Genomic DNA, 21,652 nt, shown 5'->3' with positions numbered 1-21,652 from the left:
ATATAAAAATTAAGGTTTCTGAAAGTTTAAAATATGAAATATCCTTGCTAAAAAGGTATGTCTCCTATCAGTCTTTCTAGTGTACATGTGTATCAGTGATTGTTAAAACAAAAATCAGATTTCAAGAGAAAATATTCAGCAGGACTTCGTCAAAATGCAAAAAAAAAAGCTTAATTTTGGAAAACCTGCATTAGTAATTTGACATTTTTCAGATTTTCCTATGCTGGTCAGGGAAATAAAGGAAAATCTCATTATTTTATGAGATAATTCTATATTAATATTAAGCCTATTGCACTCTACGTCCTTGTTGATATTGATTTTCTTGTCTATTTATTTATTTTTTTTTTCCAGACTGCTTTCCCTGATCGCTTCATTGAGTGTTATATTGCAGAACAAAATCTTGTAGGTGTTGGTATTGGATGTGCCTGTCGTAATCGTACCGTGCCTTTCATCAGTACATTTGCCTGTTTCCTCACTCGAGCTTTTGATCAAATCCGAATGGGTGCAATATCACAAACCAATGCTAATTTTTGTGGTTCTCATGCTGGAATATCTATTGGTAAGCTTTCTACAATTCCTATAAATGTCAAAACTCTGACTCCTTTCTCAATTATACATTTAGAAAGATAATTTTTCTTTTTAAGTTTGTTTTTGAAATGTCGTTACTTTCAATGTATACCGTTTTCGTTTAATGGGTCTAGATTGTTATTTTAAAACCATTCACCATTAATTTTGAGTTACGCTCGATGTGTCTATTTAATAGGGACAGAGCACATATAGGGCAAAGTTTTGTTGAAAATTCAAAGACTCGTGTTTTCTTATCTTCGTTTATTTCCTAGATTTTTCCATTACAGCTGTTTCATTAATGAGTGGTAATTTTACGATTTATGTTTCCGTAAGAATATCCTGTCCCCACCAACTTCTTCAGATGTTTATCCATTAGATTTTTACAACAAATGGTATATTTTTAACATGCTGGACATTGTATTTAGGTAAAAAGATTTCCACGGCCATGCTTCCTCACTTCGGTGTTATGTAAAGAGTTTTCTGTTTTAACCCGTACTTTCGTATTTTTATTTTTGTTTTAATTTTCCCCGTTTTTCCTATTTGTTTTTTTTTCCAATTATCATAATTTTATTCCTATATTTATGCGTGTTTATTTTAATATTGTTTTTTGCTTAGTGTTTGAATTTGTATTATATTACCCGATGCAGGGGAGGTCACTCTCGTATCATTTTTATCTAAGATTACCTCCCTTGCATTTTTCTAATCTGCTCTAGTGTGTGAAATTAAATATTTGTTTCTGTGCAAACACCCGTTGATTACATCTAGTCTTTTGTTTAATAATTTTTATTGATATTAATATGACATTCTAATATACATAGGTTACATCTTTTCGACTTGCTAGTTTTATATTTTTCCCCCTTATCAATTATTGACCATCTTAATTTATATTCAGTTTTATTTTCCTTTAATTCCTTAATCCATACTGCTAAAGTGGTTGAGTTCTTTGTTTTTTCTGATTGTTTTCGCTATTACTATTGGTTCTTTTTCTATTTTCGTTATAGTAGTTGTGGTTGTCACTATTGTTATGATCCTTACTACCATTGCTTTCATTTTTATTTACATTGTTGTTTTCGTTATTTTTGGTGTCCTTTCTTTCTCAGTTTCATTTTTAAATGATGCTAGGTGATTACGATATCTGTCCTTAAAGCAAGTTCCGGTGCTCCCCAGATATACTTTAGTTTCATTATTTGTTATAATTTCACATTTGTATACTATGTTTGAAGTTAAACAGTTCCCCCTCATTGGACATTCATTAGGGTCCCGACAGTGACAGCCTTTTACATTGTTAGATTCATTTTCTCTCCTGTTTCAGTTTTTCAAAAATTTGTTTAATTTTGTGTTATTTGAGCCAATAAGTTAGCAGACATTGAGAAGGATAGCTTAACAGTGTTTTATTAATTATCTTACTTATCTTACTTAGTTTACTATATATATATATTATATCATATTATATAATATATCATATTATATAATATATCATATTATATAATATATATTATATATCATATTATATCATATATCATATTATATTATATATATATATTATATAACACAGAACAAGCTAGGTAACATACAAATATCCGTGCATGAGGTCGCCAAGCTAATCAAGAATCTAGATTCCAGTAAAGCAACTGGCCCTGATGGCATCCCAATTATAGTGTTAAAAAAGCTTCAACCAGAACTCGCTCCCATACTTACGAAACAATTTAAGCGCTGCCTTAAGAAGTGCTTTCCGACTCCCTGGAAGACCTCATCAGTTTGCCCTGTATTTAAGAATTCAGGTGATAAGTCATCTCCCTCTCAGTACAGATCAATAAGTCTCCTGTGTGTTATGAGCAAGTTGCTGGAATCCATATTAAATAGAGAAATAGTCAACCATCTCAGCAGGAACAACCTTCTTAGTGACACACAATATGGTTTCCGCTCTGCAAGATCTACCGCAGATGTGCTGACGGTTATATCCCACAGGATTAGTGAATCTCTTGACAAAGGCTTCCTTTCTAGGGCAATTGCTCTTGACATATCAAAGGCCTTCGACAAGGTATGGCATATGGGTCTACTTCACAAGATTTCCAGCTACGGTATAACTGGAAATGTTTTCTCAATCATTAAATCATTTCTCTCCGATAGGCTCATAAGAGTAGTGGTAGATGGACAAAAATCGGAGGCCTGCAATATAAATGCTGGAGTCCCTCAGGGGTCAATCCTGGGCCCAACTCTCTTCCTGATCTACATCAACGACCTCCCTAAGCACATACTTAAATCATTCGTTGACATCTATGCTGATGACACGACCATCTACGGCAACACATCAAAGGCTGTAAATGACAAAGTTCTCTCTGATTCTTTCTCCTCTGATCTCGAGCGTGTGGTTCAGTGAGGGAAGACATGGCTGGTTACCTTTTAATGCATCCAAAACCAAACTCCTATCCTTACATCATCAATGCTCTGATCCCCATCTGGCATCAATTGTGATGGATGGCTCTGACCTTTACTCCTGATCTGAAATGGAACACGTACATCAAGTCTGTTGCCAAGGTCGCTGGAAAGATGGTGGGATCCTTCTACCGCTGCAGAAGATATCTCACTACTGATGCAATTCTATATCTATATAAAAGCCAAGTACGTCCAAGGATGGAATACTGTTGCCACATCTGGGTAGGAGCTGCTAAAAGCAGCCTATTCTGCCTTGACAGAGTACAAAATAGACTTTGTGGCTTAGTGGGGGATGCCCTTTTCTCTACCCTGAAACCTCTCTCCCACAGAAGAGACGTTGTAAGCCTATTCTTGTTTTATCGTTATTTCCATGGCAGGTGCTCGTCTGAACTCCAATCTCTGGTCCCCCTTTCGCCAATCTTTCACGAAAAACACCCGTCTAGCTGAATCCACTGTCAAAAATTTCCCCCACTCTTTATCTGTGCCTAAATCAAAACGTGGATTTCATGAACAAAGCTTCTTTCTTAGAACTGCACGCCTGTGGAACTCTGTTCCGTCTGCCTGCTTCGCACCGGACTACAACTTGGATGTGTTCAAGTCCAACGTTAACAAATTCCTAATGAACCGCCCCCTTAAGTAAACACTTCATCAAATCTCCACACTAACGTAATGTACTTGCAATAACCCTTATCCCCCAGTGCTTCCGGGCCTTGATAAGTGGTGATCACTGTAAAAAAAAAAAAAAAAAAAAATAATATATTTTATATATTATATATATATTTTATATATATATATATATATATATATATATATAAGCTGAATGTCTCTGGTCACGAATATGCTCCTATATGGTTGACTATTATAGAAAACTGATCACATATGATAGATGTATCGAGACACAGAAATCGGTATGTTTGATCTGGCAGAATGGTGGTTCATTAAAATTGTGGGGTCTGTGTTCGCACCTGGTCCACAAAGTATGGAAATAAAAAATTTAAAAATAATGTTTGCAAGTGTTTTTGATATAGATGTACATAAGAATACTTTGATAAGTATGTTTTAACTTAAATAGGGATGGTATAATAAAATTGTGGGGTCTGCGTTTGCGCCTAGCCTCCATAGAATGGAAATAGACAAAAACTTTAATAAAGACTTTTCATATCTATTTGCGTAAATATACTTTGGTAATTATGTTTCAGTTCGAAGAAATGTTATAATAAAATTATGGGGAGTTCGTTTGTGCCTGACCTCTATAGAATGAAAATGTGTCACAGTTTAACAAGGTTTTTTTAATATAGATCCACAGAATATTGTGCTAAGTGTTTCAGTGTGAACAGGTATGGCATAATAAATTATGGGGTTTATCTATTTTATTTAGATCAGGCTGCCCTGTGGCTTCCTGAGACGAAATGCACCTACATTGACGTTTTTTTGTTTTCTGATCTTTTTTGTAAAACTTATGTTCTGCAAAAACAAAAACAACAGTCTTTCTCCCTCCCCTTTTTATTTTATTTTTTCCTACCCTACTCCCGGTCCTGGATATGACCTTAAACTATATCCGATGGTGAGGTCCGGCTTACGGGCTTTGGGGAATGTGGAGCCACCTCTTAATTGCCATTGCTCCCAGGTCCACCCTGACCCGGAGTGGTAGTACCTGTTAGGGTCCCAACTATGGGTTAAATAGAAACAGATTTTAAAAAGGAAAAGAAACAACAAAAGAAAAAGAAAACAAATATATTCTATTAATTTTTTTTTTTTTTTTTTTTTTTTTTTGCCCTGTCGGTAGGGCATGAGAACAAACTGACTGCCCCCCCCCCTGCAGAGGGTAAAAACCCCTCAATGGGGCAACCAGTTAGCCGTGGATTGCTACCCGTAATGTCTTAGGACGTGATCCTGGTGATTGAGCGAACCTAGACCAGGATACAAAGAAGTTTAGGCACCGCAACACATTACTTTGGCCCTTACTTCGACTAGACGGGCGGTCGGAGAGGCCCGATCCGACAAATCGGCCAGTCACGCCAAGCCCAACCATATATTGCCCGTTCCAAAAACTCACTACTAACACAACACCCCCCCTCTCCCACAAATAACCCTACTCCCTAATATATGATGGAAAGCGGTGGCTGAAGGTCAATCGATTAGGTGTGAATATCAATGACGAGGCTGTAAACCCCCCAGGATTGCTACAGATCCCATAGCAATATCAAGAGAGAACAGATAATCATTATGATACCATCAAAGTCGGTTATATCATCATTGTATCCCTGTAGAGGCTGGGCGAATGGGTTTCCCCCCAGGCTCTTCCCAAATAGGACTCCGAGGTGGGTGGGGAACAAAGATGACAAAAAAAGAAAAACAAAATATATGGCTTATTCCTCCCAAAAACCACCCAACCACCCAAAGAGAACCCAGGAAGAGACGATAAAACCAACGAAGTCAACATTCGTAGTAATAGAATCGATAGAGGAAACTCCTTTGAGCAAACTATCACCTTTTAAAATTGAAAGAAATCTTAAAACTTTAAAACCAAAGTCTATTAAAAAACAATTTAATGGTAGCCTACTATTAAGAAACCCATAATGAAGAACAAACTAAAGAAATATTGAAACTAAAATTATTTGAAAACATCAAAGTCAAATACTACAGACATCCAACCCTAAATACCTGCAAAGGAGTTGTGAAAAGCCACGAACTTGCACTTTCTCCCTTGGAGGAAATCAAGACAAACTTACAGAAACAGAATGTGTTAGATGTTCGTAGAGTCCAAATCAAAAAAAAACAGTGAGAAAATCGATACCAACACATATATACTAACTTTTGATTCCCTCACCATACCCAAAGAAGTGAAGTTGGATATATGAAAATAAATGTAGAAATTTATATTCCAAACCTCCTCCAATGCTTCAAGTGCCAGAAGTTTGGACACCATCAAGATCGGTGCACACGATTACCAGTGTGTGGAAGATCTGGAGAAAGCGGCACACACATTGACTGCAGAAAAGATTTCAAGTGTGCCAACTGCCTTGAAAATTATGGCGCTGGCTCTAGATACTGTGAAATATGGAAAAGAGAAAAAGAAGTGACCAAACTAAAACATACAAAGAATATATCCTACCCAGAGGCCAGGAAAATCATTGAAACTAAAACATATGCAGATGCAACTAAAAAAAACTACTCCAATCAACAATCAAAATGGTCATATATATGTAACGGATACAACTGACAAGAAAATTGATGTCTTAAACAAACTAATAAAGGTAATGAAAGAACTATTAGAAGAAATGAGGAAAATGAATAGTGCAATGTCTGCAACCAATCCAAGGATAATATTAAGTAAAGACACTACTGAACCACAAAAAGAAACAAAACCACAAACCATTTCTACAAAAACAACCAAACAACCATCAAACACATAACAAGCCAGAAAAGAATCAAAATCCCCCCCAGACAAAAAAAAAAAAAAAAAAAACAGGAAAAGAAAGATCCCAAACTATATCCGAATATTTGAGGGATTGGAGACGATGGAAGTTGAACACAATTCCAAATGATGAACAAAATATTACAATGGAATATCAGAGGGATAAAAGCAAACCAAAATGAACTCACATTATTAATAACAAATATGAGCCCAGCACTTGTCTGTCTGCAGGAGACCTTTCTGAAAGAAAATAATACCATCACCATAAAACACTACACATCTTACAACTACATAAATAAAGATACGGACAGAGCTTCTGGAGGCACATCAATACTCGTAAAGAATGAAGTCCCTCAAAGACAAATAAATATAAACACAAACTTGCAAGCAATTGCAGTTTCAGTGACTCTACATAGAACTATAACACTTTGCTCAATATACATCCCTCCAAAAGATACAATCAATGAAACTGAGATAACTCAATTAATAAAACAACTCCCTAAACCCTTTTTTTCTACTAGATCTCAACAGTCACAATGTAATATGGGGAAGTAAAGAAATAAATAAAAAAAGGAAAAATAGAAAACATAATAAATAAAAATAATCTATGCCTCCTTAATAATCAAAACTACACCTATATGTACCCAGCAACAGGTACTTTCACCGCCATTGACCTTACCTTATGTGATCCTTCCATATATATATGGACTATGACTGGAAAGTACACAATGACACCTGTGGGAGTGATCATTTCCCAATCATCCTGGAAAGTCTAAGTACTAGCACTGAACAAAAAACACCCAAATGGAACCTACATAAAGCGGATTGGGAAGACTTCCAGGAACAGTGCAAAAACCAATTAATTATCGAAAAGAATGATGAAGATGACCATTTGAACTACTTCATTAAAACACTCACAAACATAGCAAATAATACCATACCGAAAACAACCAAAACCAACAATCACAACAAACCTTGGTTCACAAAAGAATGCAGAAAAACCATCAGAGCTCAATGAGCTGCCTTGAGAAAATTCGAAAAGTACCCAACAAGCGAAAATCTGGATTTCTTCAAAAACAACAGAGCAAAAACCAGACAAATCATAAAGGAATCCAAAAGAACAACATGGAAAAATTATATCCAAAATTAATGTGAATACCAAGGCAAAAACAGTTTGGAACATGAGGAAAATAGGACAGTGTAGTAGTACACCAATATCCCACATCTTTAAAGACAACAAAATATACACCGATCAAAAAGGCATTTCCAATAACCTGGCAGATAATTTATCAAAAATTTCATCATGTGACAGAGAAATTCAAAAAGATTAGAGAAAAGGAAGAGAAGAAAATTCTATTTAAATCACAAAATACCAAAAAATACAACCAACCTCTTACCTTGCCTGAATTAAAAGAATCGCTAACCAAATCCCATGACACAGCTACAGGGTCTGATGAAATCCTCAAAAAACTTCCAGAAACCTCAATGAAATACTTACTTGAAATTTTCAATATATGGTCCAGTGGAAACGTACCTGGACCTGGAAAGAGGCCACAATAATACCAATCCTCAAATCTGAAAACTCAAACATCCAATCCCAATCAAGTAATGTCTCAGATCCATTGAATTTCAGGCCAATAGCTCTAACAAACTGCATTTGTAAAACCATGGAAAGGATTATAAACAAAAGACTAATCTGGTTCCTGGAAACAGAATCTTATTACAGAATTTCAAACAGGATTCAGGAAAAACCGAAGTTCAATAGACCACATAGTCAGACTTGAAACCTTCATCAGAGAAGCCTTTGTAAGGAAGGAACATTTAACAGCAGTGTTTTTCGACATGGAAAAAGCCTACGATACTGTGTGGAAGTACGGTGTTACAAGGGATCTGAAGGCGTTTGGACTAAAAGGCAGAATGCCAATTTTTATTGAAATTTTTTTAAAAAATAGACGGTTCAGAATAAAGGTTGGCACAACTCTCTCGGGCTTGAAGGAACAAGAGAATGGAGTACCTCAAGGGAGTATACTGTCAGTGACTCTGTTCAGTATCCGAATTAACAACATTGTAAAAAACCTTAACCCTGGGGTAGATTGCTCCGTATATATGTGGATGACTTCCTAACATGCTGTAGATCTAGATATATATCTATAATAGAAAGGAAGCTTCAATTGTGCTTAAACAAAGTAATGAGATGGACGGAAGAGAATGGATTTAGATTCTCCAAAAGAAAAACGAAATGCATGCATTTCTGCAAACTAAAGAACATGCATAATGATCCTGTCCTAACCATGGAAGGAATGCCCATACCCGTTACTGACCAGTACAAATTCTTAGGGATTTTATTTGACAAAAAGTTAACATTCATCCATCTGAAAAAAAAATGTAACAAAGCTGTAAATCTTTTGAGAGTGGTAGCACATACCGATTGGGGTGCAGACAGGGAAACACTCCTTAAACTTTACAGAGCACTAGTCCGCTCAAAGCTAGACTACGGTTGTTTCATATATGGATCAACCCGAACATCATATATAAAAAGCCTAGACCCTATTTACCATACTGGCCTAAGATTGGCCCATGGAGCATACAGAACCTCCCCCGGGAACAGTCTATACACGAAAGCACATGAACCCCCACTAGATCTAAGGCGAGAAAAGTTAGCCCGTCAATATTTACTCAAACTGAAGTCTTGCCCAAACAACCCTGCATACCAATGTACCTTCTATCCTAAATATGAAGAACTTTTCAACATGAGAGGAGAAACTATCAAAACTTTCGGGCTCCGAATGAAGGAAAGTATTGAAGAATCGAAAATTCCAATCTCCAACATTCACAACTTCATACTGCCTAAAACACCCCCATGGACCATGAAACAAGTAGAAATAAAACTAAACCTAAACAAAAAGTCCAAATCTACCACAAACCCTATTGAATGCCACAACGAACTTCAACATTTAAAATTACGATATTCAGACTACACCTTTATCTACACAAACGGGTCTAAAAGCAACAATCACACTGGATGTGCAGCAACGTACCATAAAACCACTATGAAGAGAAATCTTCAAAATGAAGCATCTATATTCACTGCAGAGACTATAGCTATCGATCTAGCACTCAACATAATTTCAGAGGAAACCACCAAAAACTTCATCATTCTCACAGATTCTCTATCAGTCCTATTATCTATACAAAATCAAAAACAAGAAAATCCACTAACAACAAAATTAATAGAAAAAAATCAATATCCTTTCAACCACTAAAAACATTATTCTTGTCTGGATTCCCAGCCATGTGGGGATCAAAGGCAATGACAGGGCAGATACAGCTGCAAAAAAATCTTCTCACCTTCCAACTGACAATTTTAAGATTCCACATCTTAGACCCCAGATAAAAGCATACATACAGGAAAAATGGCCACTGCGGTGGAGTCAGCAAGAGGGCAGCAAATTATACTCAATCAAACCTAGACTTAAGGAACGATGTCCGGACATCAAGAGATCACGCCGAGAAGATGTGATACTGACTCATAGGACAACCAACTGCGCATAGGACACACCAACTTTACTCATTCTTATATACTAAATGGAGAATCAGCGCCAGAGTGCATCCCATGCCAGGAGACACTCACAGTAAAACATATACTAGTTGGGTGTGATGACCTCGCCCCAACTAGAAAACTATATTATACAGAAAGCAATATGGAGGACCTTTTTGAAAAGGTCAACTCCACAAATATTCTAGCATACCTAAGAAAAGTAAATTTATTTAAGGAAATTTAGAGTCACCCAAATATACACATCCATGTATAAATACAACATTTAATTTCTTAGTTCGATTTTATAAAAAAGGGGAGGAAAGGCTGAAAAAGTCGTGCCCCCCCTTCCCCCCAACAAAAGAATAGTTTTAAAAAAAAAAAAAAAAAAAAAAAAAAAAAAAAAAGGACTCCGGCATTAAATGACCACATATTTAAAAATATTTAAAAAAAAAAAAAAAAAAAAAAAAAAATTTTTTTTCGAAGTTGTCTGAAATCTTATCAGCAAAAGTGTTATGGAGCAGCAAAGACTGGCATAAGATCACCAATTGGCTGACTGGTGCTACCAGATCAGGCTGCCCTGTGGCTTCCTGAGACGAAATGCACCTACATTGACGTTTTTTTTTTGTTTTCTGATCTTTTTTGTAAAACTTAATTATGTTCTGCAAAACCAAAAACAAAAACAACAGCCTATTCCCCCCCCCCCTTTTTATTTTATTTTTTCCTACCTTACTCCCGGTCCTGGATATGACCTTAAACTACATCCGATGGTGAGGTCCAGCTTACGGGCTTGGGGAGTGTGGAGCCACCTCTTAATTGCCATTGCTCCCAGGTCCACCCTGACCCGGAGTGGTAGCACCTGTTAGGGTCCCAACTATGGGTTAAATAGAAACAGATTTTAAAAAGGAAAAGAAACAACAAAAAAAGAAAGAAAAAGAAAACAAATATATTCTATTAAATTATCTATTTATTTATTTATTTTTTTGCCCTGTCGGTAGGGCATGAGAACAAACCGACTGCCCCCCTGCAGAGGGTAAAAATCCCTCAATGGGGCAACCAGTTAGCCGTGGGTTGCTACCCGTAAAGTCTTAGGACGTGATCCTGGTGATTGAGTGAACCTAAACCAGGATACATAGAAGTCTAGGCGCCGCAACACATTACTTTGGCCCTTACTTCGATTGGACGGGCGGTCGGAGAGGCCCGATCCGACCAATCGGCCAGTCACGCCAAGCCCCACCATATATTGCCCATTCCAAAAACCCACTACCAATACAACACATCCCCCCTCTCCCACAAATAACCCTACTCCCTAATATATGATGGAAAGCGGTGGCTGAGGGTCAATCGATTAGGTGTAAATATCGATGACGAGGCTGTAAACCCCTCAGGATTGCTACAGATCCCATAGCAATATCAAGAGAGAACAGATAATCATTATGATACCACCAAAGTCGGTTATATCATCATTGTATCCCTGTAGAGGCTGGGCGAATGGGTTTCCCCCCAGGCTCTTCCCAAATAGGACTCCGAGGTGGGTGGGGAACAAAGATGACGAAAAAAGAAAACAAAATATATGGCTTATTCCTCCCAAAAACCACCCAACCACCCAAAGAGAACCCACTCTGATGTCTCTGACATCAGTAGCTCTGACGAAGAGACGATAAAACCAAGGAACTCAACATTCGTAGTAATAGAATCAATGGAGGAAACTCCTTTGAGCAAACTATCACCTTTTAAAATTGAAAAAAATCTTAAAACTCTAAAACCAAAGTCTATTAAAAAACAATTTAACGGCAGCCTACTAATAGAAACCCATAACGAAGAACAAACTAAAGAAATATTGAAACTAAAATTATTTGAAAACATCAAAGTCAAATGCTACAGACATCCAACCCTAAATACCTGCAAAGGAGTAGTGAAAAGCCACGAACTAGCACTTTGTCCCTTGGAGGATATCCGGACAAACTTACAGAAACAGAATGTGTTAGATGTTCGCAGAGTTCAAATTAAAAAAAACGGTGAGAAAATCGATACCAATACATATATACTAACTTTCGATTCCCTCACCATACCCAAAGAAGTGAAAGTCGGATATATGAAAATAAATGTAGAAATTTATATTCCAAACCCCCTCCAAGTGCCAGAAGTTTGGACACCTAGATCGGTGCACACGATTACCAGTGTGTGGAAGATGTGGAGAAAGTGGCCCACACATTGACTGCAGAAAAGATTTCAAGTGTGCCAACTGCCTGGGAAACCATGGCGCTGGCTCTAGATATTGCGAAATATGGAAAAGAGAAAAAGAAGTGACCAAACTAAAACATATAAAGAATATATCCTACCCAGAGGCCAGGAAAATCATCGAAACTAAAACATATGCAGATGCAACAAAAAAAACTAATCCAATCAACAATCAAAATGGTTATATACATGTAACGGATACAACTGACAAGAAAATTGATGTCCTAAGCAAACTAATAAAGGAAATGAAAGAACTATTAGAAGAAAAGAGGAAAATGAATAGTGCAATGTCTGCAACCAATCCAAGGATAATATTAAGTAAAGACACTACTGAACCACAAAAAGAAACAAAACCACAAACCATTTCTACAAAAACAACCGAACAACCATCAAACACATCACAAGCCAGAAAAGAATCAAAAATCCCCCCAGACAAAAAAAAAAAACAAACAAAAACAGGAAAAGAAAGATCCCGATCTATATCTCGAACAGGGACTCCGACAGAAAATAGATTTGAGGGATTGGAGACGATGGAAGTTGAACACAATTCCAAATGATGAACAAAATATTACAATGGAATATCAGAGGGATAAAAAAACCAAAATGAACTCACATTATTAATAACAAATATGAGCCCAGCACTTGCCTGTCTACAGGAGACCTTTCTGAAAGAAAATAATACCATCAACATAAAACACTACACATCTTACAACTACATAAATAAAGATACGGACAGAGCTTCTGGAGGCACATCAATACTTGTGAAGAATGAAGTCCCTCAAAGACAAATAAATATAAACATAAACTTGCAAGCAATTGCAGTTTCAGTGACTCTACATAGAACTATAACACTTTGCTCAATATACATCCCTCCAAAAGATACAATCAACGAAACTGAGATAACTCAATTAATAAAACAACTCCCTAAACCCTTTTTTTCTACTAGATCTCAACAGTCACAATGTAATATGGGGAAGTAAAGAAATAAATAAAAAAAGGAAAAATAGAAAACATAATAAATAAAAATAATCTATGCCTCCTTAATAATCAAAACTACACCTATATGTACCCAGCAACAGGTACTTTCACCGCCATTGACCTTACCTTATGTGATCCTTCCATATATATATGGACTATGACTGGAAAGTACACAATGACACCTGTGGGAGTGATCATTTCCCAATCATCCTGGAAAGTCTAAGTACTAGCACTGAACAAAAAACACCCAAATGGAACCTACATAAAGCGGATTGGGAAGACTTCCAGGAACAGTGCAAAAACCAATTAATTATCGAAAAGAATGATGAAGATGACCATTTGAACTACTTCATTAAAACACTCACAAACATAGCAAATAATACCATACCGAAAACAACCAAAACCAACAATCACAACAAACCTTGGTTCACAAAAGAATGCAGAAAAGCCATCAGAGCTCGACGAGCTGCCTTGAGAAAATTCGAAAAGTATCCAACAAGCGAAAATCTGGATTTCTTCAAAAACAACAGAGCAAAAGCCAGACGAATCATAAAGGAATCCAAAAGAACAACTTGGAGAAATTATATATCCAAAATTAATGTGAATACCAAGGCGAAAACAGTTTGGATGATGATGAGGAAAATAGAAGGAAAGTGTATTAGTACACCAATATCCCACATCTCTAAAGGCAACAAAATATACACCGATCAAAAAGACATTTCCAATAACCTGGCAGATAATTTATCAAAAATTTCATCATGTGACAGACAGAGAAATTCAAAAAGATTAGAGAAAAGGAAGAGAAAAAGAAAATTCTATTTAAATCACAAAATACTGAAAAATACAACCAAGCTCTTACTTTGCCTGAATTAAAAGAATCGCTAACCAAATCCCATGACACAGCTACAGGGCCCGATGAAATTCCATATGAAATCCTCAAAAAACTTCCAGAAACCTCAATGAAATACCTACTTTAAATTTTCAACATTATATGGTCCAGTGGAAACGTACCCGAGACCTGGAAAGAGGCCACAATAATACCAATCCCCAAATCTGAAAACTCAAACATCCAATCCCAATCAAGTAACGTCTCACATCCATTGAATTTCAGGCCAATAGCTCTAACAAGCTGCATTTGTAAGACCATGGAAAGGATTATAAACAAAAGACTAATCTGGTTCCTGGAAACAGAGAATCTTATTACAGAATTTCAAACAGGATTCAGGAAAAACCGAAGTTCAATAGACCACATAGTCAGACTTGAAACCTTCATCAGAGAAGCCTTTGTAAGGAAGGAACATTTAACAGCAGTGTTTTTTTGACATGGAAAAAGCCTACGATACTGTGTGGAAGTACGGTGTTACAAGGGATCTGAAGGCGCTTGGACTAAAAGGCAGAATGCCAATTTTTATTGAAAATTTTTTAAAAAATAGACGGTTCAGAATAAAGGTTGGCACAACTCTCTCGGACTTGAAAGAACAAGAGAATGGAGTACCTCAAGGGAGTATACTGTCAGTGACCCTGTTCAGTATCCGAATTAACAACATTGTAAAAAACCTTAACCCTGGGGTAGATATCTCCCTATATGTGGATGACTTCCTAATATGCTGTAGATCTAGATATATATCTATAATAGAAAGGAAGCTTCAATTGTGCTTAAACAAAGTAATGAGATGGACGGAAGAGAATGGATTTAGATTCTCCAAAAGAAAAACGAAATGCATGCATTTCTGCAAACTAAAGAACATGCATAATGATCCTGTCCTAACCATGGAAGGAATGCCCATACCCGTTACTGACCAGTACAAATTCTTAGGGATTTTATTTGACAAAAAGTTAACATTCATCCCACACATAAACTATCTGAAAAAAAAATGTAACAAAGCTGTAAATCTTTTGAGAGTGGTAGCACATACCGATTGGGGTGCAGACAGGGTAACACTCCTTAAACTTTACAGAGCACTAGTCCGCTCAAAGCTAGACTACGGTTGTTTCATATATGGATCAACCCGAACATCATATATAAAAAGCCTAGACCCTATTCACCATACTGGCCTAAGATTGGCCCTAGGAGCATACAGAACTTCCCCCGTGAACAGTCTATACACGGAAGCACACGAACCCCCACTAGATCTAAGGCGAGAAAAGTTAGCCCGTCAATATTTACTGAAACTGAAGTCTTGCCCAAACAACCCTGCATACCAATGTACCTTCTATCCTAAATATGAAGAACTCTTTAACATGAGAAGAAAAACTATCAAAACGTTCGGGCTCCGAATGAAGGAAAGTATTGAAGAATCGAAAATTCCAATCTCCAGCATTCACAACTTCATACTGCCTAAAACACCCCCATGGACCATGAAACAAGTTGAAATAAAACTCAACCTAAACAAAAAGTCCAAATCTACCACAAACCCTATTGAATACCACGACGAACTTCAACATTTAAAATTACAATATTCAGACTACACCTTTATCTACACAGACGGGTCTAAAAGCAACAATCACACTGGATGTGCAGCAACGTACCATAAAACCACAATGAAGAGAAATCTTCAAAATGAAGCATCTATATTCACTGCAGAGACTATAGCTATCGATCTAGCACTCAACATAATTTCAGAGGAAACCACCAAAAACTTCATCATTCTCACAGATTCTCTATCAGTCCTATTATCTATACAAAATCAAAAACAAGAAAATCCACTAACAACAAAATTAATAGAAAAAATCAATATCCTTTCAACTACTAAAATCATTATTCTTGTCTGGATCCCCAGCCATGTGGGGATCAAAGGCAATGACAGGGCAGATACAGCTGCAAAAAGATCTTCTCACCTTCCAACTGACAATTTTAAGATTCCACATACTGATCTTAGACCCCAGATAAAAGCATACATACAGGAAAAATGGCAACTGCGGTGGAGTCAGCAAGAGGGCAACAAATTATACTCAATCAAACCTGAACTTAAGGAACGATGTCCGGACACCAAGAGATCACGCCGAGAAAATGTGATACTGACTCGGCTGCGCATAGGGCACACCAACTTTACTCATTCTTATATACTAAATGGAGAATCAGCGCCAGAGTGCATCCCATGCCAGGAGACACTCACAGTAAAACATATCCTAGTTGGGTGTGATGACCTTGCCCCAACTAGAAAATTATATTATACAGAAAGCAATATGGAAGACCTTTTTGAAAAGGTCAACTCAGCAAATGTTCTAGCATACCTAAGGAAAGTAAATTTATATAAGAAAATTTAAGGAAATTTAAAGTCACCCAAATAGACACATCCATGTATAAATACAACATTTAATTTCTTAGTTCAATTTTATAAAAAAAGGGAGGAAAGGCTGAAAAAGTCATTCCCCCCCTCCCAATAAAAAAAGTTAAAAAAAAAAAAAAAAAGGACTCCGGCATTAAATGACCACATAGGTTGATATGCCGTAAAACCAATCAATCAATCAATCAATCAACCAATTGGCTGAGTCCCAAAAGTGGGAGACACTAAAATTGGCGATTATTTCAGTTATTTCAATGCCGTAAAACCAATCAATCAATCTATCTATTTCATTTTTACTTTCATCATATTTTGCTTTGGTGTTGATACCCCCAAATTCGAAGCTCTCTTTACAACCCTTCCTTTTCATAACTTATCATACTTAAATCAGAGTCCATTTTCTGTAGGCTGCTTTTGAACCCAGTCAACGACGGGTATTTTTGCTAATATATATATATATATATATATATATATATATATATATATATATATATATATAATTTTTATTTATTAATGAAGTTTTTTTATTAAAATCATATAATAAATGTGCATATTCATTTTTGTCTCCATAAATTGAGTATGTTTCCTCTTAAAGTGTACTGTCTGATTTAATGTTTGAAAATTTTCCCAGGTGAAGATGGCCCATCGCAAATGGCATTGGAAGATATTGCTATGTTCCGCAGCATTCCAGGGTCTACAGTCTTTTATCCAAGTGATGCTGTCTCTTGTGAGAGAGCTGTAGAACTTGCTGCCAACACAAAAGGAATTTGTTTTATCCGAACCAGCAGACCAAACACTCCTGTTATTTACAAGAATGCTGAGAACTTTCAAATTGGCCAGGCAAAGGTGAGTGCAATGTTTTTAATTCACTGAATAAATGTTGGTGTTTTTTATATATATATATGTGTATATATATATATATATATATATATATATATATATATATATATATATATATATATAATGTATGTATATATATAAATGAAACTCTTAGTATGTTTGTTTTCGATAAACTAAAAACTACAGACCCATTTTTCTTTTTCGATAGCATTTTTATCTAATCCAAGCGTGTTTTTATAAACTTAAAACGGAAAAATATTAAAATATTTAAAAAAAAAAAAAAAAAAAAAGAAAAAATTTTCGAATTTGTCTGAAATCTTATCAGCAAAAGTGTTATGGAGCAGCAAAGACTGGCATAAGATCACCAATTGGCTGAGTGTGGGAGATACTAAAATTGGCGATTATTTCAGCAAACAAGTTTTTTTTTTTTTTTTTTTTTTTTTTTTAGCCATTCTTCCCATTGGGAGGGGATGGTGTTTTGTAACTATTCTGTGCTTTCAACTAACAATTTATTTAAAAAAAAAAAAAAAAATAAATATTGTGAAATTTAAATTTAACTTGGAAAAAATATTTAAAATAATAAAAAAAAAAGTAAACAAAAATACCCCCATTGGCTTTGTATACACAAAGATTCAAAATGTTGTCAAAACAAAAAACAATGTTATCAAAGGCAAGATAGGTTACTAACTGGATAATTTTTTAGTGTTTTTATTCAATGTAACATTTGACTCAAAACATTTATCGGTGGATTTGAAAAATACAAATGGTGGCAGACTCTTGATTACATTAAGTTAGGGAAAATGAGTTAAAACTAAAAAAACTCAGAAACCTACCAAATATGTCAGCCCATGTCACAGTAACATATTTGAGTTTGTACAGTTTTTAGTTTTAATTCATTTTCCCAAACTTTGTATTCAACAGTTCACCATTTGTTTTTTTGTTGGTGTTTTTTTTTTTTTTTTTTTTCAAATACACCAATAAACATTTTACATTATACTAAAAAATTATCCAGTTAGGTATAAAAGTATTTTACTTTTGATAACATTTGTTTTTGGACAACTTTTTCGATTTTGTTTGTAGTATCCCCCCCCTCACCCAAATACTTATTAAAAACTCACATTTTTTAATACAAAAAAAAAAACCTCTGCTTAATAATTAATCGGCTTAATCCAGTGATTGCTGGTCAAGCCCAAAGATCCGGGTCAAATTCTTAAGTGTACCAGTTTTTTGTTTTTTTTTTTTTTTTTTTTAGTTATTTAATTTTTATTTCAATTTTTAGAGTGGATTGCTGTACTAAGAATACCTGCATTTTCTCTTTTTTTAGATTTTTTTTTTTTTTTTTTTTTTTTTTTCCATTACACCAAATTGAACCACAGCAATGTGTTTTAGGGTACAGCTAGTTCACTGAATAGTTATGTTAAAGTAAAGAAGTTTAGTCTTGGCAGCATTAAATGTTAATATTCATTTATGTCCCTATTTTACTACAAGCAGTTGTTCTTTAATGTTTCAGTCACTGCTTTAGATACATTCCAAGGCAAATTTAAAATTTTTTCACTTTTTAAATTTTTGTTTATAAACATCTTTTGCACGATGCAAACTGAAATTTTTAAAAGTGATTGTGTTTTACAATCCAGAAATTCAGTTTGAGGCTCAACTAGGTGGAACTCGAGTTTCTTACAGAAAAGAGCAAGGAGGTCGCAATGGGGTTTCTGAGAGACAGATGCTTGCCTTCAGAATTGAGACTATAAATTTCTTCAGGTGAAGAAAATCCTACATAAATGCCCACTTGTTGTATATTGAAGAGGAAAAATCCCGGTATTTAAACAAAGTAGGATCAAATATAATTATTATTAAAGGAGAATGCTGGAATAGTTATCAAAAATTAAAACATAGTTATTAGATATGATTCCAGGAATGCAGTGGAATTATCCATTGTTGTTAGAAATAACTAAAAAAGTTAGGTCAAAGGAATAATTAAAGAATGTCCTTTGCTAGGACACCTGTCGGAAGCATATGCAATGTCCATGTGCATTTCATGCACGTTTGGCTACGTTCTGACATTACAAAGAAATATAGAATCAATATATATAGTTAAGTTAGACTCCAGTTCAGTTCGAGAGAGTTAGCCTAAGCTCCTTTGGAAGTGGAGAAGAGGAAGACGAGACAAGGTAGCAATTTAGCCAGGCATTGGATTCTCATCACCAGCTGGAAATAAATGTCTGTTTGTAAGGCTTATCTTTGTTATTTTAACTATAAGGTAATGTGTTGTCTTTCAAGTTTACATGCATCATCACGCTGTCCCATCGTCTTGAACTTTGTATGTATCCCCCTTTTCAATAATGCATTCCACCACTCTGTTTAAAAACTCTATTACACATCTCTCTTCACATCTCGGCCTTCTATTATGCATGTCATCTCGTCTCTGTTATCTTATTCCCTTGTTGGATAGCTGTCTTCTCTCAACCCAAAATGGATGGTCATGCAGCAGGTAGTGTAGAAGAGAATTTAAAAATGTATTAAACATTCTTGTGCACAACGAGAACCCAAAGGAAGAGGACTGTGATAATGTCATGGAGCAATGTTACCTTTGGGTTAGCAGATAACTGTCATTGGATCTGAAGTTTGTTGGGTTCAGTCAGAAAAAAATAAACTGAACTGGCTAAGCTCAAAGAAATGTTTCAAACTAAACAAGAACTGAAAATGATTCAAAATCACAAATGATAGTGCAGTGGTGAGCTTAAATAGTTGTAAATAGTTGACCAGTTTTGTTGTGCATTAGAGAACTCCATGTAAATAACTGACCTTTTAAAACTACTTCATGAAATAAAGATAAACGAAAATGACTTTTCCTATGGTCAATTAAGTTTTTTGGTTTATATCGTTTATATATCAAATTTTGTTTTGAAAACGTCACTTTTGTCTGGAGAAGACCTTGAAAAACTTCGAAAAGTTCTTAAAAATGGACATTAAAAATCTGCACAAACTCTGTAAGATAAGATGGCTTGGCTGGGACACTGATGCCATCTTCCCAAACTAAGGAAATGGATATACTTGCACTTGTTCACTTGTCTGGGCTGTTCTTGCAAAGTTGTTGCTTATAATACTTAAATTTAATCTCCTGTCTAAATTTCCATTTCTTTTCAGTCTCTTTGAAGCTTCTAAATTTTTTGAATAAGGATTCTACCTTCTGATTTCAAAGTACATGAAAAATCCTTTAAAAAAAAAACTTGTTTCTGAGGTTAAGTATTAATCACTTTTTGAATGACCTTCATGCAAAATTTCTTTTTAAACCTTAAATAGTGCCTTATTTAAACAGTCCACTTATTTTGTCAAGTTCTAACAATTATCACCAAAATGAGTATGAGAAACTAAATTTAGAGTAAAAAAAAAAACAAACTAAAAGTTGAATAATTTTTAATTCTTGGAACTACATTTTAATAGGTTATCCGTGAGAGCAGTGATGACAAAGTGACTGTGATTGGTGCATGTGTGACTCTTGTCGAAGCAGTAAAAGCTGCTGACAAATTGGCCGAAGAAGGAGTCAACATCTGCATCATAGATCCATTCACTATTAAACCAATCGATGAAAAAACCATCTATAAAGCTGCTTGCAAGACAAATGGTAAAATAATTACAGTTGAAGATCATTATATGCAAGGTAAGAATACAAAGATTTTGTTTTTAATATTCTGGAGCGTTTTCTCCTTTTTTATTGAATTGGGGATAAAGTTCTTTTAGGATTTTTTTTTTTTTTTTTTTCCACTTATTACTTGTAGCATAAAATGTTATTTATGTACTAAATACTGATATCAACACTAAACAGTTGCATGCCAATGTCATCATCAGGCCTACCTACAATGAAAATAAGTTTGTCCAAGAGCTATAAAAAGCTAATACCAGAATCATTCAGTAAGTTACGTTATCAGAGCAACCTCGGCAGTATCTGGTCATTTCAATGGAGTTGTTCATGATTATATCTAATTATGTGGACAAAATTGTTGGGAACCATGCTAGAGTGTATGGACAGAATTATTGAGTCTCCGTTTACTTGAAGGTTGTCGTAGTTGTATTGCTGCTTATAACATCCCCCCCCCCCTCATCAAGCCTGTTAGCTATTTCAGTCAATATGGTCTTCGGCCCAAGGTTTATACCAGTATTTGATGGCAGTTGCTCCAGAAAGTCAATAGAAAGGGCTGGAGAAAGCTAAACTGATGTCCACTGAATGAAGTTGAAACATATCGAGCGCATCATCCTGATGCGTTTATCAGGCGGTGTGTATGCTGTGTACCCGTGATGAGAAGCATGTAGATTTTGATTGTGTAAAGAAAACACAGTACTTTGCCTTGGATCCCT

General features: G+C 35.5%; 1 protein-coding gene across 1 annotated transcript in view; it reads left to right on the top strand.

Moving 5' to 3' along the window:
* The window catches only part of LOC145243544 (transketolase-like), a 229,154-nt gene that overhangs the window by 91,916 nt on the left and 115,586 nt on the right, over positions 1–21,652 (top strand). Inside the window, exons 9-11 of the mRNA XM_080106523.1 lie at positions 352–559; positions 17,091–17,305; positions 20,741–20,957. Coding sequence (XP_079962649.1) covers positions 352–559; positions 17,091–17,305; positions 20,741–20,957 — 640 coding nt within the window. The remainder of the gene's footprint in view (positions 1–351; positions 560–17,090; positions 17,306–20,740; positions 20,958–21,652) is intronic.

This window comes from Euprymna scolopes, chromosome 22, assembly GCF_053919585.1.
Source record: "Euprymna scolopes isolate OS-2025 chromosome 22, ASM5391958v1, whole genome shotgun sequence".
Lineage (NCBI taxonomy): Eukaryota > Metazoa > Mollusca > Cephalopoda > Sepiida > Sepiolidae > Euprymna > Euprymna scolopes.
The sequence above is the reverse complement of the archived record's forward strand: the minus strand, read 5'-3'. Positions and strand labels throughout refer to the sequence as shown.